At 43.3% G+C, this 27,261-nt stretch overlaps 1 protein-coding gene across 2 annotated transcripts in view; it reads left to right on the forward strand.

Moving 5' to 3' along the window:
• The window catches only part of AMBRA1 (autophagy and beclin 1 regulator 1), a 127,457-nt gene extending 100,476 nt beyond the window's left edge, over window positions 1-26,981 (forward strand). For both annotated transcript variants that reach the window (XM_077180105.1, XM_054634584.2), the window contains exons 16-18: window positions 14,893-14,985; window positions 16,530-16,723; window positions 25,395-26,981. In XM_077180105.1, coding sequence (XP_077036220.1) covers window positions 14,893-14,985; window positions 16,530-16,723; window positions 25,395-25,885 — 778 coding nt within the window. In that variant the 3' untranslated portion in view covers window positions 25,886-26,981. The remainder of the gene's footprint in view (window positions 1-14,892; window positions 14,986-16,529; window positions 16,724-25,394) is intronic.
• The last annotated feature ends 280 nt before the right edge of the window (window positions 26,982-27,261 follow it).

Consider the following 27,261-nt stretch of genomic DNA (forward strand, 5'->3'; position numbering starts at 1 on the left):
AAGATTTAGTTTGCTGATTATGGTTCGTGAGATGAACTTGGATGAGAACCCAGGGAAATGAAGTCTCCCTGAGGATGGATTCTTTGATTGAATGCTGCAGAGTCAAGCTTGATCTACTGTCCTGGCTTCACACACCCCACATTAGATTTCCACTCCAGTTCTTGCAGTACACCCCAAAGCTGAAAGGCATGTCTCTTCTTGGCACCTCACTAATTAAAGAGTCAATATGAACACTTTTATGGTATGGTATGTTATGGAAGCACAATCAGCCCTTCTGCACATCCATGTGCAACCTTCTTAGCTCACCGTGTTAATTATGCACTATTCCAACAAAAATAGGTGTTTTGTATGTGAACATGAAACAAGGTGGCTGTATTAGGTAGGAGATTTATTGGGGGGGGTTGACAAAAATGCTTCAGCAAGTTTCCTGCTGGTGGATTGGATGCTTCTGGTGATAATTGTAAACATCACATGGTCTGGTGGGTTCTTTCTGGAGCAGGACACCTGATGTGTTCTGTTCTCAACTGCACCATTTTATAGACTAAAAAGAGTCAAGAGTGTTTTGTTACCCTCAGCATGAAGGTGTAGATACTCACTGAGCTGTATAATTTGCATTGAGGCACTAACATAAGAACACAAAGGTGAAGGAGGCTCTATCAGAGTAGAAGTGGCTTGCAGCTGTGGTGTCTGTTCCAGATCTACTTGACAGATCCTTAGAGAAAGGAAAAATCCTGACATGCCATCTCAGTAGTTCCTGGCTTAATAAACTTGTTTTGAGATTGGTATGTGTATTGGCTTTAACTTGAGCAGTGAGGGAGAAAATGAAAAATATTTGTGTGGTTTCCATACACAGTAATACAGTGGAAGACAAATACTAAATGCAGGATTCAGCAATTGATAGAGGAGGATATATTGATAATTGATATATGGAGGATAGTCTAGCAAACAGCAGGAAAACACTGTACTACTGACTCCCCCCACCACTGTTCTAATTTGGCAAAGAAAGCTGTGGTCAGTAGCAAACAGCAGATACTGTTAAAATTCCCTGGCTCTTAATTCCCATATGCAGTGGAGGCATTTGAAACCAAGTACTACAGGAATCATATAAACAGATTGAAATAGCAGCTGTTCCTCAAGTAGAGGATTTAAATGAGTAGACTGGAAGTACAAGCTGACCAAAAAAAGGAAACAAAAAAAAGGCCTAACTTGAAACTCCGTGGACTCATAATGGCATGCTATGCAAGTAGTCCTCGCAGTGTTCAAAAGAAACACTGGTTAAAAGTTGAAATGGCAAGGTCATATTATGTTGTCAGTCCATTATTGTAATCTCAGTACACAAATTTATGGGGTACATTTTGAAGGTAGGCAAAAAAAAAAAAGCCAAACATGTAAAGTGGGATCAAATGCATTGTAATTTGCCCGGAGTGGAGTATAGTAGGTTGTGTACCTGTCCTTGAGAATTTTATGGTTTTATTTCTAATTAAAGGCTCAGCCAGGGATTTGCTCTAAGTCTAACATATCTGTGGCTTAGTAAGGCAGTTCCTATATTGGAATTACAATAAATCTAGTTAATTTCTAAAGAATTAGAATAAGATCAGGTAAAGAGTGGGTGAAGTCCTGGCTAAAGGAAAGAATACAACATTATTGACAGCTGGACTCTGTCAAAAAAGAGGTCATTTGGCTTCTTTAAAAAAGCAGTTCTGGAACTGGTTGATTAATACTATTTACACTAATAGCTGGTAAGAGTGCACTGAATAAATTTGCTGAGGATGTGACATTAGCTTTGTCACTGCAGAGAAAAATCAAAGTATTGCAAAGGAATCAGATTGCTATTAAAGTGCCTGGAGCTATAGAAATGAGAATTTAACAGCACAAAGTGCACTTAGTGACTAATTGCACTGAGTTCAGTAGATAAAATGACGGAGGAGGAGAAAGACCTGAGGTTTTGGGTGATTGTAGGTGATTAAGCCATCAATACATGAGGCTGTAAGAAAAAATTTTGTTCTAGGATGAGATACAAGATGCTTAACAGCAGAGGTGGCAAAATATTAATATGGGTGTAGAGGAAGCTAGATATATAAGCTGGAATAGTTTAAAATTTGCCTTTTAACTTGCACAGTAGCATAGAGCGCTTGATAGTGGGATCAGGGGAACATTTTATCTAAGAAAATCTTCAGTGTGGAGTCTTTATCAGGGCTAAAAAGGAAAGATAAGGAGGGGGTTATATAGCCTTCCATAAATATCTGAGAAGCAAGAACCGTTTAAATGTATATCACAGAATGGTCAAGGTTGAAAGGGACCATTGGAAGTCATCTAGTCCAACCTCTGGTCAAGCAGCATCCCTTAGAACACATAACTCAGGATAGTGACCAGATGGCTTTTTAGTATTTCCAGGGAAGGAGATAGTGAAATCTCAGTGAGCAACTTGTTCCAGTGCTCAGTCACCTGGACAGTAAAGTCCTTCTTCTTGTTTTGGTGGAACTTTGTGTTCCAGTTTCTACCCATTGCTTGTTGGTCAGCACTGTCAGGAAGAGCCTGGCTCCATCCTCTTGACACCGTCTCTTCAGTCCCCTAGTCATCGGTGGAGCCCTCCACTGAACCTGCTCCAGGAGCTCCATGTCTCTCTTGTCCTGATAAGTCCAGGACTGGACACAATGCTCCTGATTTGGCCTCACCAGGGCTGGGTAAAGGGGCAGGATCACCTCCCTTGACCTGACAAAGAGCTGTTAAAGCTCTTTCTAGTACACCATAGGATTGTGGGGCCTTCTTGGCCACAAGGGCACTGCTGGCTCATGGACAGTTTGGCCACCAGGACCCCCATGTGTTTCTCCGCAGAGCTGCATTCCAGCAGATCAGCCCTTCGGCCTGAGCTGATGCAGGTTCCCAGGTTCAGGACCTGCACATGCCTTTTTTGAGTTTCAGTCAGTTCTTCTCTGCCCATCTCTCATTCCTGTCAAGGTCCTTCTGAATGGCAGCCCCAGCACTCAGTTATATCGGCCATCCCAGCTTTGTGTCAACACTGAACTTGCTGAGGAGGCATCTGTCCCTTCATCTAAGTCATTCATGAATAAACTAAACAGTACTGGGCCCAGTATTAACCCTTAGGGGACACCACTAGTTACAGGCTTCCAGCAGGACTCTGTGCTGCTGATCATGACCCTCTGAGACCTGTCATTCAGCCACCTCAATCCACTGCTTCATCCTCACATCCATCCTGCAGCTCCCATTTGCCTGTGAGGATAACATGGGAGACAGTGTTACAAGGCTTGCTGAAGTCGAGGTAGACAGCACCCACTTCTCTTCCCTCACCTATCTAACCAGTATCCCCATTGGAGAAGGCAATCAGGTTGGCTAAGGGTGGTTTGTTTCCCTTTGGTGAATCCATGGTGACTATTCCGACACCAATATAAATGAAAATATTTCAGCTGTCATCCAGGTGAGCATATTGCCACCTGGCTGCATACCCCACTGGGATAATGGGGCTAGCAGTTTGGATCTAGATACATAAATAAATAAATAAATAAATAAATAAATAAATAAATAAATGGGTTTTTTATTAGAGAGCAAAGAGGCACAAGTTGACTGATTAGGTTGTGACTGCAAATTAGAGGAGGGTGGCAACCAGATGAATTCTGCAATAGCCTGTATGTTTGTTGGGTGGATGCAAAAGATTCAGCTGTTTGGAAATGCAGCTCAGCTTGCAGAGACAAGTGTATGACTTGAATACTTGTGACTGAGGATGAGACTGAGCTGCTGAGCCATGAGGCAGGTTTTGGTATTTTAAATCCAGGGTTCCCATCTTAATAGGTGTTGACAAGTTGGCTCTCAGAGCTGTTGTGCTCTCGGAAGGAGAGCACAGGTCTCTGAAGGAAGCAGGTCTCTTGGAAGGAAGCAGGTCTCTGTGGCCTGTTAAAAACTTTGTGCACTTTACCCTCTGAATCTAAGTCTTTGAGGAATGGCGTGTGTGAAAGAACCCAGGGGACTGGATTCCTTTGCAGTAGGAACCCAGCTTTTGGAAGTAACTTCCTCTACAAGTGATTGACAGGAGAAACTATTTACTGTTCACAAGTCTGATCTTGGAGCTGGAGCAAGAGGACTCAGGTCTGTGGTTCACAGGCAAATCCTGCTGATAAAAGAATGTTAGCTCAGATGTGGCTTGGGAACAGGTTGCAGTCTTTATGAGGCTGTGACAGCCTTTTTCTTTTCCAAGGGTCTTGTAGTTCACTCTTGTGAAGGTTGCTAACTGGTAGACTTGCATACCCATTAGATCATGAGTCTGCTGTCTGCTTCCACATGGCTTCAGATTAACCCATGGTAATCTGTGCTTTTTAGCTTTAAGATGAATTTGTGTTCAGTCCAGAAGTGTGGTATTGAAAGGCTCTAAGGCTGCCATGTTTTCAAGGGTGGGCACCACTGAGCTAAATCAAGACACTAAATTGATAACAGTGATATTCAGTGGAAGAGCCATGTCAGATATAAACAGGAATCCCTTTAGGCATACCACATGAGGCAGTGTGCTCCATTTAGGAAGCGAAGTGAGCTACTATGTGCTACTCAACTGTGGCCTGGAGGTCCATCACAGGAGGTGATACAGCAGTGTGAATTCCCCCACTCCTCTGTTGTCCTGCTGCACACTGACTTTTCTGCATGGCTGCTAGGGCTTTTTTAGCCTCCCCAAGGATGTTTTTCTCTTGCTACATTCTACCTGACATCCTTTGTAACTGTGAGCAGTAATAATCTTCAGTAAATCTCCCTTTCTTGACTCTGCATACATCAAGGTTTGATTCTGTTTCTGAATCTTTGGATTTGCATCATGGAATGAAATCCTCTCTGTCTGTCTTGTATGGTAGAAACACCTCTACTGAATTAAAAAGGAACTTGATTCTTAATGTTCACAACCTTTCCTATCCTGTCACATCCCAATAAGAGCTTTCCCCTTCAGAAACATTCCTGGTGGGGCATCTCAAACATGAACTGTCTTGCAAAACATAAGCAGGTGAGACCAAAAGTAGTGAGGAGCAGACTGCATGCTGCCCTTTGCTGTCTTTGCTTGTGGAGGAACACCATGGGAAAAAGGCAGGGGATCCAAATATCAATTGTTTGTTGTTTCATCTTGAGTGTCCTCTCTCCTGTGCTCAGAAGCAGGTTCTGGAAGGGATCAGTGCTCACATGCTTTTGCAAATACTGTTACAGAAACCTCACTGTTCTGAGAAAATGTCAAGCTCTTGAAACACCTTGTTTAAGGCTAGCTTTTTAATGCAGGCATCCACAAGAGAGGAAGGATTTCTTCAGCTGTCAGAGCTTCTGGTAATGGAATTAATATACCCCTGAAGATGCATCTGGTTCAGAGGCAGCATTCCTTAGATTTCTCTCATTGGGAAGTAGGTGTGGAGAGTCTCAACTGATTCAGTGTGCATATTTTAATTCTTTGGGGTGAGATCTGTCTCACATGAAATTATTCTAGGAAAATTATCTTTATGATAAATTCCTATGCTTTGCAAGTGATCACTGCATTTGTCTGTCTGTGCCAATCTTTTTTTTCTCTGAGAATAGCATATCCTCCCATCTACTGATGGGGACAATGTGTCTACATCTAGTTATCAGTGTTGGTAAAGAGGTGGTAATCTATGCAGCTGCCTGGCGCATCATGTCTCCCTGCTGGCTGGCGCAGTTCCTCAGGCTCTGCAGCCTCCAGCCGTGATGCCCCCAGCAGCATAAGCTACATCTTTTGCCTCTTAAGAATAGCTTCTGGAGGATGGAGTAAACAAGGAGACAGAAGGAGAACTGTCTTCCTTCATGTGTAACCAAGGGATGTTAGCAGCCCTGCATAGGAAATGTTCTCACAACTGTTAACTGGGGTAGCTGGAGATACTATTTATGTCTGAGTCCTCCCAGCAAATGGCCTTTTGAAAGGCAGCATCTGCACAGGGCCTTTAAGAAGGAAGTGAATGTGTGTCCTGCACTTCTGCTGCCTGTTAACCACAAGATACATTGAATTGTCTAAAGGAGGATAAAAGATGCTTTTGATCGATTAAAGGACTGAAAAGAAGGAAAGATGGCCCATTTTGCACTATAGATGCATCCTGCAAGTATACATTTGGATTTTGTCATTCTTGCATTTAAGATAAACTAAATTAATTATTTCCAAATTCTGCAAGGAAGCCTAGGTAACCTCAGTGCCAAGAGGCTTGGTCATTGCAGTTGCAGAAGTAGACTGCTAATGTGGAGGCTTGAAACAGTATTTCCATTCCAATACCATTTTTTATTCTTTTTTCCCTTTTTGTATGTGAATGGGATATCCAGGATGACTGATGGCATTAGGTGAAAGTTGCCTTCACAAAATTCCATTTAAATATGTCTGTGATTCCTAAAGATAAATTTTGAAAGCTGCTTTAAGTCTTCAGTTACTCGGTACAGAGCTCTGTGTTAAGAAATCATAGCCTGGTATTTACCAATTTGTGTTCTGCATCACTGGTCATCTGCAGGCCCTAACTAGTTCTCAGTTTCAGTAGAGCTCTTTGTAAGAGCACAGCCACGTGCTGTTAAAAACAGTTACCAAATGCTTCAGTTACATCTATTCAGATCACACCTGCCACCTTTTCTTCCTGTACTTTTTTCTAATTCTGTCTTCAAAAGCAGTTAAATTTCATGCAAGCAATTATTTTACTAACTGCCTACTGCATATGGCTCACTCTTTCATTGTTTCAATATATCTTCTTTTTTCTATTTGTTATATTACTCTCTTTAAAGATAAAAGTTACACCTAGAAGACAATAATAGTCAGTTTTAAGTATGGCTTTCTTTTTGAAGAGTGCTGCTAAGTTGACTCTTTTGCCCTTTTGTCATTTCCTCTTTTTTTTTTTTTTATGTATTAAAAAACAGGTGCAAATGACTCAAAAAAGTTAACTTTTTTAAAAAAATACTAAATGAGTGCAACTAGCTGCTATGTCTGGTATATTTCTTACTCCCTAATTACACAAGTACCCCTGGATATTTCAGAAGTGGAGACTTCAGAGAAGAGAGTTCAATATCTTGTCCACTTTGAAACACCATTGATTTTTGTCATTAGCCTCACTAACGAATAGTCCTTTTTCCATTCTAATGCCATTTTCCTCATGTTTATTTTTAGAATGTCTTTTCCCTCTCTTGCAGCACGAGTTCCCCGCCTGTCTTATAACCTTTTTTTTTCTCCACAGATCTATACTAGACCTTCCTTGTTCACTTGTTTACTTCCTTGGCTTTCCAATAAGATTTTTTTCTTTAATTTTCCAGTTTTTAATCCATATTATTTGGGGAGTTTTATTTTGTGTCCCTTATGCCTGTTTTTTTCCAGCAGGACTCTGCTAATGAATCCAGCTAGCAAATAAAACAGCCAATTTATTTTTTTTCATTTTTGTTCCCTATTTTAAATCTGTCTGCAAATGGTCTTAACTTCATGTCTACAAACTGTGAATAATTGGAGTAATAATTGCAATTTGGGGTTCTTGGGTTCTTGATGATTTTTTTCCTTTTTTTTCCTTTTTTTTTTTTTGGAGGCAGTTTCCCCTGTATGCTAAACAGAATACTTTTTAGTTGGATAATTTCAAAGCTGCTGAAGATTAAAAATATAAAACTTTGCTTGCCCTGTGGATCTCACTGAGACTTGACCAAACCAAGATCTTGGTTCTGGAGCTTGGCAACTTTGTGTGTGCACATTCCAATGTTCTATTAAAAATAAGCATTTGCTATGCTTGCTAATTTTAAGCATTTATTTTGATGTTACTTTCTCCCATTCTAGATGTATTTTCATGGTTTCGTTTACTGCATAATATCTACAAAACAAGCCTATTTCATCAATGTTAGCTTCTGCTAAAACAGTAATGAAAGTTCATATACTACTTAAGAGGTACTTTGGCTCTCTTGTAGCAGTTTAAGATGTTTTAAAGCCTTAGAAGGCATAAACAATTTGCACTACTCCAAACATTTGTAACATCCTAAATTGTCTAAGCCACTGGAAGAGCTGATAGATCATAAACAGCCTAAGATATTCTGAGGGTTCAAAGCTTATTTGGAGGGTAGTCTGCCTGTAATCACTTTAAGCAATTAACAAGCCTTTAGATTTTTAGAGGACTTAAGCAAGTTGTCCATCTTTAGAGCTGTGTGGATGATAATATCAAGCTGAACTGTGCTTGTTTGAAGACCTTTAAGCTGTGTGTTCTGGAATCTGTTATTTACCTTCCAGAGGTGTCCCTACCTGGTACTTGGTGTGGTTGGAGGCAGATAGTAAAGGATACTGTGGTATACTGGCAAGATTTAGTGAGAAGAAAGTCAGTGAAAATTCAGGAAATTTTTCTTTGGTCTATTTCTGCCTTGTTTGTTCCAGGCTATTTGGCTTGGGTGCTGTGCTCTTTTTCTCATGAACATGATACAAGTTACAACTTCCTATGTCACACTGTGTAAACACAGTGTGTTTACATGACTGTAGCGTAAAAGATTTCTGAGAAAATCACTTGCAAAAATTGTTCTGGTGTTTTGGCAGAAGAATGAAGGCTGTCTGAGAGGGACTTTCCTTGTCCTTATTCTCAACACTGGTTTTTCTGTTCAACCTTGCATTCCTTAAGGGCAGCACTCTCAACCACAATATTTTTACTTGAGTCCCAAGATAATCAAACATCCACACTTTCGTACTAAACTCTTTTCTTTCGCTCTGTCATTGTCTTGGTGCTTAATTTCCATTTGTTACTCCTGTTGGATCTGTTAGAAGACTGATTCTTAATTGAAGACTTCTTCCATGGAATATAAGACAAATTCCTCTTAATGCTTTCTGGTGGTGTGTTTCATCCATTTCGAATTATTTTATGAGTCTGCTTATCTTCTGCATGCAATCTGTAGGTAGGTTGCAAATGCTGACTCCTGGAAGTCACTTAGTTTTTAGCTATACTGGTCCTGTGGATCAGAAGAAACTATTCTGTTTGGGTTCTTCTTATTGTATTAATCTCTCTTTTCTTTCTCTCTGAAGTATCTGCGAGCTTAGCTGACTGATGACTCTCTTCCTTAGCTGAGACACCAAAAATTTACTGAGGGAAGATGGCTGTTAGGGATGTGCCTTCTGTCTAAATCTTATCCACTGGCCACAAGCTCATGAAGTGGATCCAACCTTAATTGTCCACTGGTAGACAGAACAAACTCGTATGTGTTTACATTGTTGAGACAGAAGAGCTGCTGAATTAGCTACTGGTGCCACCAGCTTTATAAGGTTGACCTCGTACAAATGGTGTGAGTTTGAATACAGCATCCTCAAAAATGCAAATATTTAACCTGGCTGGCAGGACTGCTGGCAGGACCAGTTGTTTGCAAAGTGTTCCAAGCTGAGTTGGCACCCTCCCTGAAGCAGGCACACAGCTACCAGCTGCACGAGGCTGCTGCTGTCCTGCTTCTGCAGCACCTTGGACAATTCAAGTAGGTATCAGAGTATGTTTCTGCATGGTTGCTGGTTTTCACACAGGCAAAACTTGCAGGATTCTTGAAAATTAGTGGGTTCCAGGAGTCTGGAAAATCAGTATGAGGAGTGAAAATGAGGTTGCTCTTAGATGCATCATTCACCTCAATGTGATGGACAGGATGATGTCATACATCATTTTAATATCTGTGGTTGTCAATCATAAACTGCAGATCTTGTATTCCTTGAATTCCTATACTTGATCTTGTGCCCTTCCCCTGGCTAGTTACACATAGGCTGGCACCAATGAAGCTGCCACCTCTTCTTGATCAAAGGGAGTTACTGCCCTGCAGAGTTACTCCAGAAATCCCCTTTGCTTTGGTTCCATACAGTTTGCACAGCAGCCAGTTTTCACTTGGATTTGTCTCTGCACATGGTTCATCGCCTGCACAGAAAGCTAAATATTTATGAAGTAGGGCGTTAGAAATTATTGTTTTCCCATCCAGGCAGCTGCTGGGAGTGCCAAACTTCGCCTTGTACTAACAATACCGTTGCCTAGCTAATCATGGGAGCTAGGGATGGGCTTGCTGTGCTGATCATCACCACACTGGCAGAAGAGATAATGAGCTGCTGACAAGGATGCATATGGAATATGGCCAGCGTTGCATTGCATTGCATTGCATGAGATACTGTGTGCTGCTTCTTCCTTCCCAAACCAGGACAATAGATTCCTGTTCCTTAGCATAGTGTCACCTTGCTCTCTTGTAGCTTGCTCTGTTTCCTTGATACCGTTTGAATGGCTTAGAAATGACAAGTTTACACAAAGGGAAGAAAGCATGTCTTGGGAAATTCAAATCTTTGTAACTAATCTGGTTTTGTATGCTTGCATTTAGTGATCTTGAATGGACAGTGTATTTGAGAAATCAGCTTTAAGGAGTATTTCCTTTTGTGGAGAAAGCAAACTTGGCAGCATGAAAATCAGGTGCATTGCATGGCATCAGAAAGGCAGCTTCCTTTCTGTGTTGGGCTTGCCACAGTCTTCATTTTGGTAATGAGGTTGTGCTGATATTTTTGGATGGGATTGCAGGCAGCAATGTTGTAATCAAAATTTAATTTGGTACGAGAGCAAACAAGTGGGCTGCTGTTGGGCCTTTCCATGTGGCAGGATTTGAAGGAGGAGAGCAGTGCATTTGCTCATTGCTGCTGTCTTCAGATTTCACTTTAATCATCCCCTGATGATACAAGTGAAAAGGTAGTAAGTGCTATTTATGCCTTCCTGGACATGCATACACCACTTGCAAATTATGGGTTGTTTTGTCTTGCTGTCATGCTCCTGACTGTGTTGTTATGGTAGAGTTGGGGAATTTTCATCCTACTCCCTCCTCCTCTTCAATTCCCAGTTTCGGATATGCCAGCTGGGGGGTACCCACATGTCTGAGTCTGTTTGTGCTGACCTGTGCTTTGTCAATTTACCCTTCAAGTACTGGTTAAGCAAGTGCACTAAATTGCATTTCAGCTCTCTTGTAATTTGTTAGTAATGTTGTCATTAATTCCTAGTACTTTGTCCTAATTTCTTCCCGGAGACATAACTGAGCTGTGTAGGTAATACCTCTGTGTAGAGGGAGAGGCTTGCTAAGTTGTTGGCTCTCAATACTTTACAGGCTCCACTCTGAATCCTTATTTGACTTTCAGCAAAGCCTGCAAGTCTGTGCCCTTCATCCTTTCCAAGCTCGTTAATAATGTGAGCTGGACACAAGCGTGAAGGAAAAGTCCATCTTAGAACAGATCCCTGCTGGGAAATCCAGGCTGTGGGCAGCTCTGCATGTAACAAAGCTAATGGAAATTTCCAGGGAGGGCTTAGAGAGCTTAGTGACAGCCATAAAAGGGAAGAAAGTAAGAACTTGACTAAGTGGACTTCACTGTCCATGACTGACACAGTGCGGAGAATTGCAATTTTTCACCCTAAAGCCCTGGGCAACAAATGTCCTTTTTACTGCATCCACATCCAAGTGGCTCCATGCTACACAGAGCTTATGCCTTGAAAAATGTAAAGTGCTTCTAGCATTTCTATGTCTAGAGTTTGATGAAGCAAAAGTTAAATGCTTACATTACCTGAAAAATATTCATTTCTCCAGTGTAAGCTCTGCTTCTTTGGAATGAATCGTCAGGCCTTGATTTGCAAATCTCCTGGGAAACATACTGTGAAAGGCTGCTCATTTACAAAATTCAAGCAGTATTTTGCAATGGGAACTAAAAAACCTTTAGGCTTTCTGAGAAGGGAGATTGCACTATTTTAAATAGGTGTGGCTAAACCCGAGCAAATCGTAAGCTTAATTGAAAATCTGATTTAAACCAAGGTAATTGTGGTTGTCGCCACACATCTTGTTGTGTACTGAAGTTGGTTTAAGGTCTGATTATGTGATCAAGTTTCTAATGCAAACATGTGTTAAAACTGGCATTTAGCCCTCACAATAGCAGTATTTCTTTGATGAAATTTTGATTCATTAAGAAGAGACATTATGATCTTCATATAAAAGGTAGTGCCCAACCAGTGCCCTCTGTAAGTTCAGGTGTATGCTCTCCTCACTGTATCTTGATGCAGTCTGAAACATCTCTTCTATAGGCTCAATCAATCATCTAAAGGCTGGAAAACATAATCAGGAGCAATCATGATACTGATCTTAGGGCTGTAAAGAGACCTATGTGGATTCCAGCTCAGAGATACCCAGATGCATACAAAAGAGAACAGAGATGGTGCTGAGGGCCTTATGGCTTTTGCAAGAGGTAGATTTGGGAAAGGGTAATTTGTGTAGCTGGCCAAAGGAAGAGACCCCTGAAAGGTAGCAGTGAAGTTGCTTGCTGCTGCAGGGAGTGCCAGCAGCTGTTTATTTTGAGCCACTTCTTTTGCCCAGCAGGGAGACACACCAAACTAAAAAGCCAGGTCAAAGTGATGCTGAGAATGTTGAACTCCTATCGTGGCCAAGTGTAGTGACCTTGGCCTGAGCCTGTTTGTAGGTGTTCCCAGAGTCAGCAGCCAGAGCAGTGGCACCATCTGCTACAGGTCCTCCTTCTAGGGAAGGAAGGCAAAGCCCTTGCTTCTCTGGCAGTAAAGAAATAGCTAACAGGACCCTGGCAGCGAAGCTCAGCTGATAAATGGCAGTGTTTAAAACCAATATGAAAAGTTACGCATTAAATTGAATGCCTATTGATTTAACCATGTGCAAACTGACAGCATGAAGTTAGAGTGGACTTTGCTGTCCAACAACCTAATTGTACAGTAGTGAGACTCTGCAGAATAGGTAGGAGCATGGTCAGAAGCTTTTCATGGGTGTACTGCATGTCAGCTTGCTACCATGATGCTTTTGTAGCAGTGAAATTGATCCACTCAAAGTGTAGGTAGAAGTGTACGTAGGAGCTGGACTTTCTGTGTGTTACAGGAATGTGCTGTTTGGGGGAAGAGAGGAAATATGGTATTGTCAGCTCCCATCTTGGCCTGGGGGAAGCTTTGTGGTCTTCTGTTTCTTGTCTTGAGAGCTGGCAAGCTGGCAAAGACAAGTAAGGCACACATTGGCAAGGAATACTAATAATCTACATAGCTGTGAGGGACCATGCTGTTCTTTAGGAAACATGAAGGTGTGTGGAAGAAGAGGGAAAAGAGCACAGGTCAGCTTGGCTCTGTTGTGTAATAGCTGAAGATACCAAATACACTAGACTTTTAATGGAAATTTTGACTAGGAGGTCAGAAAGTCTCTCTTGCCTAGGGACTGTGCTGCTTCACTGACAGCAAAGTGTGACAGCTAATCCTCAGCCAGTATATTAAGCAGGGGATGGAGCAGCCAGAGGGACTGGCACAGTTTTAGTGACAAGTTACCATCTGTCAGTAAACTCAGAAACCTTTGTAAATCAGCATCTCACTGGCAGCTGCTTTCATGGGTTATAATGCAGCACAGGACTAGCTTATCACAAAAAAAAAAAAAAAACAAGCAGTGGCTGGTTACTTCTTATAGCCTCCATGTGTGATTTTGTTGACCTAATTTTGTTCATCTCTCACCCTGGGTCCTAACCTGGGGTACTGTCATCCTGGCAGTCTAGCCCCAGTGACCTGCAGCATCCTCTAAGCTGGGGTTCTTGCCAGTTCTGCTGAGGCATCTCTTTACAGGGACAACAGTTTTTATGTGTATGTCAAACATCTCATTTGTGCCTGAGCCATAACCAGCTACCATTTGCCGTGAATCCTTTCTTCAGATTATGGGACTACCCCTAGTTCTGAGCCTGCCTGCAGGGTGATAGAAGTCCAGCTCTTCAGACAGAGTTCCCTTGTGTCTACACAGGTCTTATTTTGTTGGTTTGCAGGTTTTTTCCCCCCACTTGCCTTTCTGTGACCACTGCACAGCACTGCTGACTCTCCACCCAGCACCATCAGGTGTGTGCAGTCCAGCAACCATGTGGTGGTGCACAGCACCATTTCAAAACTCCTAGGCAGCTCATGTGAGCTGTCAGCATGGTGTGGCAAAACACTGCAGGAAGTGCCTTCCATGCTAATGCAGCCCAGAGTGCCTCTGAAGGTGGAACACATCAGTAGGTGGGAGATCTCTATGCTGCCTGGGACTGCATAGTGAGTGCCTGTCCTGTGACATTTCTGTATGGCACAGAGTAAGCTGGATTTGCTCTCACCCTCTTCTTGGTGGGATGTGTCCTTGCAGCATTACGTGGTTTTGTTTCTGCAATTGCTTGTTGTCTTCAGGAGTGGTTGACCCTTGTCTGTTCCTGTGAGTAGTAAGCCCTGATTGGTGTATCTTTTGGGGAAATGCTGTGTGAGAGGATCCCAGAGCATTGGTGGTTCTATTATACTTAGTAGCATTAGATGTAAAATTCAAGTTTGGATTTTTCATCAACAGCCACACATGCTGTTGATGCAGTACAACTCTGCTGTGGAAACTTGTTAAAATATCCTCTACATCTGTCCTTGCTCCACAGTGGCTGTCAGTGAGAGGGATGCGTAAAGATTATCTATAGGTAGAATGAGAATCGTTTGCAAAGAAATTAAATGTTGAATAAGGGCAGTGTCTTACTGACCATTACCTAGTGCAGGAAGTGCTTGCAGACACCACAGGGAGAATTGGCCTTTCCACTCCAGTTCTTTGTTTAGTTACTTGGAGTTAGGGTAACCTGATTTTACAGGCACAGTTGTATGTCTTCATTTCCTGAAAATCTCTCTGCTCTCTGCTGTGTCTTGGTGCTAATACTGAATTGAAATGAATGGAATATTCCAGAGTAATCTGGTAATACAGCACACTATGTTTGCAAGGTGGTTTATAGTGATGAACCCTTTTAATGAAAATGTGAACTGTGAGCTAGATCTGCAGTTTCTGTAGGGCAGGAATCAAGACTATTTATGTTGTGGGGGTGTAATGTGTGCTGGCTTGAACACTGTCCTGTCATACTAATATTTTTTCCTTCTTTGGCATTTTAAGGGCCTTAAACTCTGGAGTTGAGTACCACTGGGACCAGCTGAATGAGAATGTCTTCACTGTGCATTCCAGCAGCAGGAGTACTGAGCGGCCTGGGTGAGTCTCCTGGGTGTTGGGTTAGAGAGATCTGACCCTTTCTGCTGTTTTTGTTAGCTCTGACATCACTTCTTTGTTCCCTTACCACTGGCAGCTTTAAGTATGCAATTTTCTCCCTCTTTGGTATTGCCTGCTTGGGTCACCTGGCCTTTTTCCAGCAAGTGACATTCAGTGCCCAAAAGTGCCAGTGGTAGTAAAGTACATGTGTCATTCAGGGCCCCCGTAGCAGCTGTGAGAGGCACGTGTGGGGCTTGATGCATCAAAAACACCATGTAAAGCAAATGGCCTTTGGAAGGTAACTGAAGAACAGGGCAATTGGCAGAGAAAAGGGCAAGTATATGGTGCCTACCCAGTGATTGATTTTCATGTTTTTAATTGCTTATCATGGGACAGTTGTTTCTCAGTAATAAACTCTAAAAATAAAGCTAAATCCCTTGATGTCCCCATTGGCTGTTTCAGTCTGTCCAGTGATGCCCATATTGTTGTTCTGAGCACAAGGGTGATGCTGCAGTCCATTGCCTCTTGCCATAGTGACAAGTATTTCTCTGTAAGCCAGCTGTTCTCAGCAAGAGGATGGTAGTTGTGTTTCTGAGTTGTGAGCTTCAGCATACCAAGGAAGCTGTGAGCTTGTTTACAGGGCAAATGTCTGGGCTGTCCTACAGCCTTGGTCTCATTGTGGGTGAAAAATAAGCAGTAGAGATTCTTTACTCTGCTGTATGAGTGGATATTGCCACTACTTAAGTTTCTTACAGTACATACTCAGTCTGGTATAATGGCAGCTTGAAGGCAGAAATACTGGTGCAGAATGAACTAGCTCAAACAGAGAGTAAAAAAAAAGTGTAGCAGGTTTCAAAGCCTTATGAAAAAAGGTTGTAAACGAGGAAGTCTTTCCTTGAATCTTTTGACTGTTCCCAGCACTTAGGGATCAGTTTAGAAAACAGGGTTGTTGCATTGTGAAGATTCAGCTGTAGCATTGTATACTTCAGCTTTTTGAGTCTGAGAAGCTAATGAGCCTTGAGGTGGTTCCTATTGTTTGCTTTTGAAAACACAGGATTTCCCTTGTCTGACTGGAATGGGCAGTAATGCCTGCTGGACTGCATTCATGTGCAATGCTGACAAACTGAGAAGTCCAGAGGAGGGAAAGACTACAGGCCACATCCATGGGAGTTAAAACTGCCCTGCTGTGCAGAAGGTTTTGTGTGTGTTTGTGCTTCTGCACTGCATGTTGTGTGCCTCCTCAACACAGTGACTCCAAGACAGTTGTTCTGCAGGCTTAATGATGCTGCAGGGATATCTCTCAGTGCCTGTAAGACTTGCTGCTTCTGTGGAAGGGTGAGTGGACTCTAAGACTGTTAGCTTGAAACTCAAGATACCAGTGCCTGTAAATAAGTGCAGGTCACAATTATTTTCATCCCCATCCTCATGTTGGCAAGCAGGTGCCTGGTTGGAGTGGAGGCAAGAAGAGCCTCTCGTTCGTGTTTCAATCTTGCTTGGGCATGTTGCCTCCAGTGATCCTGGTCTTAATTGTTTTTCTCTCTTTTCAGAACCAGCAGAGCTACGTGGAGGACAGACAGGGACATGGGCCTGATGAATGCCATAGGCCTACAACCCCGAAATCCCCCCACCTCTGTGACATCACAGGGTACCCAGACCTTGGCGCCTCAGCTGCAGAATGCCGAGACTCAGACAGAGAGGGAGGTACAGGAGCAGGAATCCGCCTCTGCAGGGACTGGTGAAGGTAGGAGGTCAATCAGTGGTTCATCTGACAGAGTTTACCTCGTGATTTATGAGTTTCCACATATGGTCCACATCCTGTCAGTGCATTTGGATACTCCTTTTATCTCTTCAACAAAGATTTCTCCCACCTAATTTTGCCTGTAGCCAGGCATAGATGATCGGGAGAGTGAATCTCTGGCCATATGAATAGAAAAGTTGTCTTTTTCACATGCTTTGAGGAAGGAAATTTCATTCTTCTCCAGATCATTGTCCCTTTGTAGAATCACCTGTACTGCCTTCATTCCTCACACATCTCCTAACCATCAGCGGGGCTGCAAGCTGCAGAGAGTTATCCTTTCTGCCTCTGTGTTAAGAGTTCAGCTTGATCCTCCAACTTTTGCCAAAGGTCTGCAGGCTTCACAAGCTCAAGATTTTGATACAAAATAAAATCACTTCTGTAAATCATTGCAAATCACTTCTCACAAAGCATCTTTGAGGATACTGTTTAGTTTGATTGATGAGGTACGTGATGAGTGCCCAGTTCAGCTATACAAAAATGTCTCTAATGGTTAGCAGTCCAGGAAAACTTATCAATATGTAAGGAGCTGGAAACAGCTACTGTGCAATTCCTGTACAAAGTCACTAATCTGTTGAAACATTGATTTATCCAAGCTTCTTGTCTCAATACTGTAACTTCATGCTTTCATTCAGCTCTGAAGGCGTGGCTAGGTAGGGGTTGGGCAGTATATACATAGGAAAGACAAGAGAAAATCAAGGAGACAGTTTTGAAGTTGTTGGTTCATGATGAACCTCCTTGGCTTTGGGAAGAAGCCCACAACATGCCTGTGTGTGCCTATATGCCTGCTTCTTCTCTGTCATTCTGAAAGTTACATTTTGGTACGTGACTCTTCCACAGTTTCTGCTGTGTAGTATCCAGCATGTGTGATATGGCTTTGTGTTTCTCTGATCTCAGCTCTTCTGTACAAAGTTAAGTGGGAAATTCCTGCCCGCTGGGGTTTCCGTCTGCTTATCTCAGCAGAGCTGAGATTAACCTCTCTGGAAGGTTGGTACAATTGATGGCATGTGAATAAGACTGGAACACAGACTGTCTGGACAAATGCTGAACTCATGGGAACTAGTTCTTCCACTGAATGTGGAACACAGACTGAGAAACATGGTACAGTGTGGGACCTTCTTGCATCAAGGCCATGATGGCTGATGCTGCAGGCTTTTGGAATCAGTTACACCAGGAGAGTTCTCCAACACTGCTTCTCTCTCCTGCTGTTTTGCAATCATCTGACAGTTTCTTTATCTTTTTTTTTTTAACTTTTCAATTTCCAGATCTAAATCATAGATTTTAACTAGACTGTTAATGAGACAGGGAAAGGGCTGTTCTTTACCAGTGCCTTGGCAGGATATCTTTACAAAGAAGAAAAACACGTAACATTTGGAAGAAAAGGAATGTAACAAGCCTAGGACAGGTACTTCTCTTCATCTCTCTTTCTTGCTTGGAAGAAGAACAGCAAGTTCCACATCTGGTGCAATTTCCATCTCAGACATTGATTTACCACATGTCCCCTTGCAAATGGCCGTACCTGCAAAATGAGCTGTCACTCCTGTCAGCTGTATTGGGGCCTGTAGAACAAAGGAGTTACTGCAGTTTAAGCACATGCATCAGAGATGAGCCAAGATATTTTTACCTGTTGTTGGTCAGTTCCTATGCCAGTTGCATCCTCAGTGGAAATTACTGTGTAAGGGCTCAAAAGTAACTTGAAACAGGGAACTGTGAAGACTATAACGGTCAGGAGGATGAAGGAGAGACAAATTTTCTTCTTCTTTTACCAACACCTTAGGCAGTCAGCCAGCTACTTGTGGCATTGGTGGTCTGGCTCATCTTTGTGCTTCACATTACACATGAGCATTACTGGCTGGTTGTGATGGTAAGCCAGCCATTTTCCTAGCATCATCAACTCTTGTGATGCGCATCCAGTGTGTTCCAGCAGGCAACAGGCAAGACCAGGTGCTGTGGTGCTTTTCTGATGGCTAATTTACCCACTGTATGTGCCATAACTCTGCCTGCTGGAAGGAAAACTGTGGTTCCTAATAGCATGATCTAGATGTCAGGGGCAAAAAGGGAAAAAAAAAAAAAAAGGAGAAGAAATGTGAGAAATGTGCTACCAGTAACTTGGGGTATGACCCAGGGCAAATTATTAATCATCTACTAAATGGGAATTAATCTTCCCATAGTACAGCACACCAGGGGCTGTAGAGATTAATTAGTGTTTTGTATGGGGCTTTGAAGATGGAAATCACTATGTAAAGGCTTAGCAGCATTATCATCAGCAGAATGGATAAATAAAGTGTGATTCTGAGTAATGTAAAGGAAAGTGGTCTAGTTATTACCCTGCCATGAGGGGTGAAAAAGCCCCGACCAACTGACCAACCAAAAAAAAACCCTTGTAGGGTTTAAAAAAAAAAGGAAAAAAAAAAAAAAGAAAGGCTAATGCCACCCTGAGAGTGGGTTTCTGTCCTCTGTTGTGTCAGCCCTGCTGTTGTGGGGAATTCTGGCTCAGGGCATTTCTTGCAGTTATGTGCTTACTGTACAAAAAAAGAGAGTATGCAGAATTGCATCAGAAATCTAATTAAGTTCTGTGCGGGTATAAATAGTTTCCTTTTCTCATGCAAAGCTCTGCGGGGACTTTGCTGCTCTGATTATCTTTCTGCCTCCTTTGGAGGAATGAGTATATGATGACTTTATTAGAAGTGAATCCCTCTAATGTCTGAATCTTTCTGTTTTGCAGCAGTTAATAGCGGACTTGTGAACTCTGCTTCCACGCCACACATAAAGGAAAGGTAGTTAGAGTTGAGAGAAAACTAGGAGAGGTACCAAGAAATGCTTAAAACAGTGTTCAAACTGTCTCCTATTTTCTTTTAAGCTGACAGACATAGTGGAAATAGTGATAGAGTTGTAACTTTGAGGCACCCTTAATTAGAAACAATCTGTTGGGCGTTATACTATGTTTTCCTTGCAAATAGACAGGCATAATGGGAGTGGGATCTGTATTCAGCTGGCAGATTGAATCTCACTTAAAACCCAACAAAAATTCCTAATGAGATTTAATGGCCCAAAGTTTTAACCTTTAAAAATTGTAATTCCTGGTCCAGACTGGGTCAGGCTGTGGCTGCCACTTCTTCAGGCTGTTGGATCTTTGGAATACAGTGCAAGGGACAGTAACTGCAGGGTCTGCAATTTGCCAAAGTTGCTGCAGGCTGAGGGAGAGGGACCTCTACAGAGCTGCAGGACACTTGTTTGATAGTGGGCCCGTGCTGTCCCCTGGCTGTTGAGAGATTACCTGTCTTTCAGGTAATCCAGTTTTTAAAGAGGGAAAAAAAAAACAACAACAAATAACTGAAAAGCAATTGTCATCTGATTTCCTACTGTCTGCATTGTCTTTCGGGCTTAAAACTCAGTGCTTGTTGTGCATGTAGGCACGTGTTATGAGTTACTGAAATTGTAGCCATCCGAATATTTGCTGTCACTGGATTGCTACTTTGCCTGTCTTTGGGGGAGCAACATATACTGTCATGCCATATACAGTTTTTAACTTGTTGGGTTGAAGTGTTTATCACCAGCCAGTATAGATTTCCATCAGTTGCAACTGCTTTCAGAGGTTGCAGCAGATTCATTTTAGAGGGAAGAGGGTTGTAAAATGAAGGCTTGGGTTTGTGAGATTCAGTCTGTTCAAACTATTGGTAGTGAAAAGACAGCACATGCAAGCAAAACTTTCCTGATATAAGCAAAGGATCCTGGGAGTGCCTGAGGAGCACTTAGAAGCAATCAGTGTGTCTGCATGTGATGTAATTTATTTAATCTGAGACATTAGGAACACGTGTCGAGGGGCTGCTTGGGCAGGAATACTTTGTCCCCAGCCGAGCCTTATGAATGCTAACAAGAAGAAATGTGTTGTTTGATGTTAGCTGAACATGTTCTTGCAATGCTGTTGTCAGATGTGATGTGACTTTTGTGTAGTTAGTGTGGAAATGGGAACTGGGACACCAGGGATCAGCTTCCAGATCTGCTTCTCATCCTCCAAGTAGAAACGTGGGTAGATCCCTTAGCCTTTCATCTGCCCGTCCATCTGTAAAATCTGCGTCATGTGTCCTATAGAACTGCAAATTTTGGTTTCTCTTTAAAATCCTCTGAAAACCACTACCAAAATATACTTAGGTTCTAGAAGTATGTACTATGCAAGCCTTACAGCGTGATCTACTCCAGGTACTTGGGTCTCTTGGGATTAAATTATGTGGGCTACTTTTAAACTCTCATTACAAAAGTAAGTTTCACTCATATGAATAGCCAAGGTGAGATATTACTAAGAAAATTCTTACAAGTTAAAGCAGTTGTATTTTTTCTGAGTTCTGTGGAGTTGTTTGCATTAACTACCTCAGAAAGGAAGTGTGAACATGTTTCTAGGCTTGGTTGGAAAGAAAAGTAATTATTGTGGCATTAAGGGAGATATAATTATTCATAGCTGGTTATACTGTGGTGTGCCCCTCCCTTTTCTATTCTTATGCAAGGGGTGAATTAATGTAAAAATGCTGATATTTTTATCTTTAAGCATCTGAATTAGTGGGGCAGCTCACACCTCAGAGCTATTATTTCATGTTCTCTGAAGACTTAGATATCTCTGCAGTGCTTACTGTTCTAATTTTGAAGCTTTGTTTGCAAACATGGTTCCTAACTACTGCTGGTTTTACAAAGCAGAATGTTGAAAACAGAAGAAAATTCAAGAGCAATGTCAGTATATTGCACAGATACAGGGGAGTCTGATCTCATCCTTGCTTCTGTGGACTTTGCATTCCATCAGGCGTGTGCCACCCATGCCCAGAGATAAACAAGTTGTACTGCCTACAAGTACTTCAGAGTGCACTTTCTTTAGAAGTGGAAATACCCTGCCTTACGCCCAACTCCATCAAAAGTTTGCAAGATGTTTTGCCTGCATAGTTTTCTGTGTCAAATTCTTGTCTTGCTGGAGTAGCATAGAGGACTTTTAAAAACAAATGCATTAGCTAGGGAATATTTAGCTAAATGTTTGAGACAGCTACATTGACAGAAATCCTCTGGTCTTTGGGATAATTGCTCTCAAGAGTAATGTTTTGTTCTGTGTTTGGAATAGACGGGAGTTTGGACCTCTGGAAAGGTCACTTTGGTCACAGTAGAAAACATTTGTAGGAGCACAGCACTGCAGCAAGCTGATATGTGTGTGGTTTACAGCATTGCTGTTGTTTTGGGTAAGTCCCTGTGTGCCCACCCTGAACCTTCACCAAATGGAAGTCAGCTTATTTCGCTTGCTCTGAATACTAATGTAGTCTGCATTGGCAGCCTGGTGAAAGAATGTGTGTGGGAGTCACCAGGCAGTAGGAACGGGCTGTGTGTGAATCTGTGCTGTAACTCAGCTCAAGGCAAATGGCACAGCAAGCTTTGCTCTGAACTAGTCAGCCCAAGTCATCGTTGAAACCTGAGAGAGGAAAACGGGAGGACAGTCCCCAAAGCAGAGGTGTTTGTTGGCTGCTTGAGTGGTGAGGCTCACTTCTGGCTCTTGATGGGCTGGGAATTTCCAACATTGCTGTATCTCTGGGATCTGAAGGCTCATGCCTTACTGATTCCTGCTGTGGCATCAGCCCTTGCCTGTCTTCTGAGGAAGAAGATGCCTCAATTGGAAATTCAGCCATGGCATATGGTAATTTAGGGGCAGAGAAGAGCAAGGGATGCTGTGGTGAAGCATATGTTTGTAATGTTGAGGAGCATTGGCTGGCTGGGAGTCCTTGCTGTTTTGCTGTTCCAGTGCTTCTGTACTGGACTTGTTTATAGTAAGTGATCTATCAAGAGCACAGTACCTGCTGTTTCAGGAGTTGTGTAGATAAGGCCTGTCTGGCATGTCTCTAGACCAGGTTTCAAATCTTGGCTTTCTTAAGCTTCCATTCCAGCCTGGCCAGATGGTTGGTAATGAAGTACGACTATGCCCTCAGAAGGAAGTGATGACTGAATCCAAAACCATGCTTCTCAAAACTTCCACTTAGTTCTGCTCATGATTAATGTTTCAATATCCCTTGGCATGCATGTTTTTCACACTGGAGTTTTCCAGTATAATAGCTGCCTCTGTCCTCAGTCTTTGTACTGGTCAGCCAAGTTCCTAGTTCATGCATCAGCCACATCCTAATTCATACATCAGCCACATCCTGAATAGGATTTCTCTGCTAGAGTTGTGGGTCAGGCTCTGTCCAGGGCGTATTCTTGCTCACTCCTCTTAGGCTGTGCTGCAGATTCTCATGTGGTTACAGATGTCTCTGTGGTCCCACTAATGCTCAAATTGAGGGGCAAGGTATAGTGCATGTAGCAGGTTTACTGCATTCCTAGCAGGAATCTACTTACACTACTGGTGAGATGTAAATTTGCCCTTAATGTCCATAATATTTCTGCAGGAGGACAATATGTCAGCAGACTTCCTTGAGGATGAAATTAACTGTGTCCTGTGGTGGGGGATGCTGGCAGTGCTCGATGCAAGTACCACTGAGCCCATGAGAAAAGGGAATAAGCTGTCACTGACTTACTGCATGGTGTCTCTCAAGTGGCATGGTGTGGACTTTGCTGAGTATCTTAGCTCTCATGCTGGATACATGATCATCCAGTCATTTAGGTTGGAGAACACCTCCAGGATCATCAAGTCCAACCTTTGGCTGAACACCACTATGTAACTAAATTATAGCACTAATTGCCATGTCCTGTCATTTATTGAATAGTTCCAGGAATTGTGACTGCACCACTTCCCTAGGCAGTTAAAATGAGTCACCACTGTCTCAGTGAAAAAAGTTCTTCCTAATGTCCACCCTGAACCTTCCCTGGTGCATCTTGAGGCCGTTTCCTCTTATACTGTTGCTGGTTAACTGGGAGAAGAGATTGGCTGCACCTCCTTTCAGGTAGTTGTAGGGAGTGATAAGGTCTCCCCTGAGCCTGCTTTTCTCCAGGCTAAACAACCTCAGTTCCCTCAGCTGCTCTTCTTATGACTTGTGCTCCAGACCTTTCACCAGCATCATTGCCCTTCTCTGGATGTGCTCCAGTACCTCAAGGAACTTTCTTCTTGTGAGGGGCCCAAAACTGGGCACAGGGTTCAAGGCATGGCCTCACTAGTGCTGAGTACAGGGAGACAATCTTCCCTGATCCTGCTGGCCATACTATTGCTGATACAGGCCATTGGCCTTTTTGGCCACCTGGACACACACTGGATCATGCTCAGCCACTATCAGCCAGCACCCCCAGGACCTTTTCTGCTGAGCAGCTTTCCAGCCCCCCTTTCCCCAGCCTGTAGTGCAACCTGGGACTGTTGTGACTCAAGGGTACCTTGTTGAACCTCATGCAATTGGTCTTTGCCTTTGACCTAGCCTGTCCAGATTCCTTCTCAGACCCTTTCTATCCTCCAGCATATCAACACTCCCAACCAACTTACTGTCAACTGTGAGCTCACTGAGAGTGCACTAGAATCCCCTCATCCAAATAATGGATAAAGATATTAAACTCCACAGCCCCAAGTATTTTTGTTTTCCTAGTCAGTGTGGCATTTTGTTTTTTATTGTGTTCTAACTCCTCCCTACATCTAGCCTTGTTGACATTTGTGTTCATTTCCTTGGTGCCAGGAGAGCTCACGGCTTTCTCCTCAAATCAGCACTGTGATAGCTTCATAGAGGTGGGAGTGAGATTTATTTCTTTAATAAGAATCAGCAAGATCCCACTGTGGAATGTTTCTAGCAGTTTATTATTACAGATTGTTCTCCCCAAATGCTGCGGGTAGGGTTTGTAGCAAAAGGAGGATGTTGAGAAACTGAACTGGAATGAACTTCCCTGTCATGGTGCTTTAATCTTCTACATGGACAATTCGTTGGTGAGATTTTGTTTTCCTGAAGTAATCTTGAGCAGCCAAGGTATCTGACGATGGTTCTCTCAGAGCTCACTACAGCCTGACAATAAAGGGAAGCCTCAGAGATAAGAGTAGACAAAGACTGTAGGTCTTGAGATGTTTTTTTGTATTCCTCGAAAGATATCAGTCAAGGGGAGCAGGAGCCTACACACTTGATCATAGCTAATGTGGAAGACCATGTTTTGTAGCTGCTGTTTGCTGTTGGACAGCTTCTTTTGTCCTCCCCTGATTTACACTGGGGACATTGCCAGTGTGTCATCTGCCTACTTCTCAAACAGGTGAAGTAGGAAAAGCCATGGGGTTCTTTAACACCATGGTGAACTGTTTGGTTTATTGCAGTGAAAACTGAGGTTTCTCTTCTTGTCACTGTGGGTAGAGATAATCTCTACAGCTGTGATAAAAAACATCCTGCCTCTTTGGCTACTACCCTTTCCCCCATCTTTATGGCTACATAATAGCTGCTTTTCCAAGGCTTGGACATGCAAGTCTCTGAGGGTTACCTGTGGAAATGACCAAGATTTTCTTGACAGAATTCAGTGCCTTTGTTTGACACTTAATCAAGTGGCAAGTTATGGAAATAAAATACTGGGCTCTGTGTGGAATAGAACCTTCATCTTCTGTCCCAGCACACGCACACTGCATGATGCAACTACTCAGCATGCTTTATTTTGTGTCGTAGTTTGCCTTGTGCACCAGAGTTGCTTCTGCTTTCTTTTGCAGGTGAAGGTCCAGAATATGGGGCCAGTGGGGAGGATGCCCTGAGTAGGATTCAAAGGCTGATGGCAGAAGGTGGCATGACTGCCGTGGTTCAGAGGGAGCAGAGCACCACCATGGCATCCATGGGTGGCTTTGGCAACAACATCATTGTGAGCCACCGGATCCACCGCAGCTCTCAGACTGGCACAGAGCCCACTGGAGCTGAGGGCACGTCGGCACAGCAGTCCACCTCTCAGCAGCTGGGCACAGAGCTGGAGGGACGGATCCTGTCGGAGTCTGTGCAGCTGCCGGAGCGTGGCCTGAGCCCGCGGACAGCCCCTAGTGGGAGTGAAGGACAAAGCGCTGGTGACCTGGGTCTGCCAGAGCAGGCCCAGTCCTCCATGGACACCGAGGGACCAATTGAATACAGTGACCTAACTAACAATAACCATCTTCCTGACAGTACCAACTTCTATAGTAATGACAGCACCAGTGGGGAGTCGCGGAACAGGTAGAGATTGAGTTGTGCGTTGGTGCTACCCTTGTACTGCTCAGCAGAGACCTGTACCTCACAGCTGGCCAGGAGCTGGAAGAGCAGGGATGGGTGGCTCTAACAGGATGCTGGTGGTTCAGAGGGCTCTCTATCCTGGGTGATGGGGGAAGGGATAAGAATTGCAAGGGAAGCCATGGGAAAGAAAGCATACTTAACTTCCAACATTCCCACTGCTGAGGAGTTAACAGGAATACAAACCACACTTGCTGCACATCAGCCAAATTTTGAAGCCCCATGGCGTCTCCAGAGCTAAGCCCTGCAACTTGGTGTGTCATCCTTTGTAAAGCCTTTTTCCTTTCCTTTTTCCTGCCCTTTTATACCCATGGAGCTGATCAGTAGAGTGAAGAAAGGGAAGGGGGCCTGCAGCATCCTTCTGGAGACAGGCAGTACTGGGCAAACCCAGGCGTGATGCTCCAGCTCTGTTGCTGGAGTGGAGGAGTCTTCCAGGCCACAGTCCCTCTCCATAGCACAGCACTGCTCCCCCAGAGTGTGGTGTTCTGAGACCAGTCCTGCCTATGCTGTGGTCTTTTCTGGGAAGAACTGGGCTTCACCAGAACATGCATGGCTCAGGATATGCTCACAGGTGGAATCTTTCCTTTTTAGAGTTAGTTTAGGACTTGGCAGGAACCGAAGCAGAGATGCCATATGGATGGGTAGAGGGACAAGGGTTACTGCTCTCTAGTCAGGATGCAGTTCTCACAAGGATGTTCTAAGCTGTGCCAATATTAACATGAATGAGCCACTCCAGTGGTTTCATGGTGCCAGGACTGAGCTGCACATCCTTGACAGGGGGCAGGAAGTCTCTTTTCAGCTCCAGGCCAGGGTGTGAGGTATGGGTCTGTGATGTAAGGTGTTGCATGTGAAATCTTGACCTTGTACATGTAGTTTCTAGTGGAGAAGTCAAGGCTCTGATACTTTGTTTTTAGTCTCAAATGTGATTTTCCTTTTCGTTTGTAACTCTCCATCCCTAGCAGGCTTATGGAGGAAGTACGGGGAGAGTGTGAGTGCTGACGAGGGAAACACCAAAGATCAATGTCATTAAAATATGACAAACCCTTGCTTGACCTCCTGTCTTCATTTGTGTGATAGTTGTCTCTGTCTTTGGCCTTGGGGATAGATGCATCCATCTCAGAAGCTCTAGGCAGTATGCAAATGTCAGATGATGACCACCCGGTTCCCCGGAGGAAAGCACACTCAGCCTGTGAGATGAAAGTCCAAAACTGGGAAACAAGGAGGTGCATTTGGGAGTCTTCCTTGCAAATCGCATTTTAACCAGTCTGGAGACGAGCAGGCACCTCTGCATTTCCCATCATTCAAGTACTGCACTAAGGAGAAAGA

Source organism: Agelaius phoeniceus, chromosome 6, assembly GCF_051311805.1.
Source record: "Agelaius phoeniceus isolate bAgePho1 chromosome 6, bAgePho1.hap1, whole genome shotgun sequence".
Classification (NCBI taxonomy): domain Eukaryota; kingdom Metazoa; phylum Chordata; class Aves; order Passeriformes; family Icteridae; genus Agelaius; species Agelaius phoeniceus.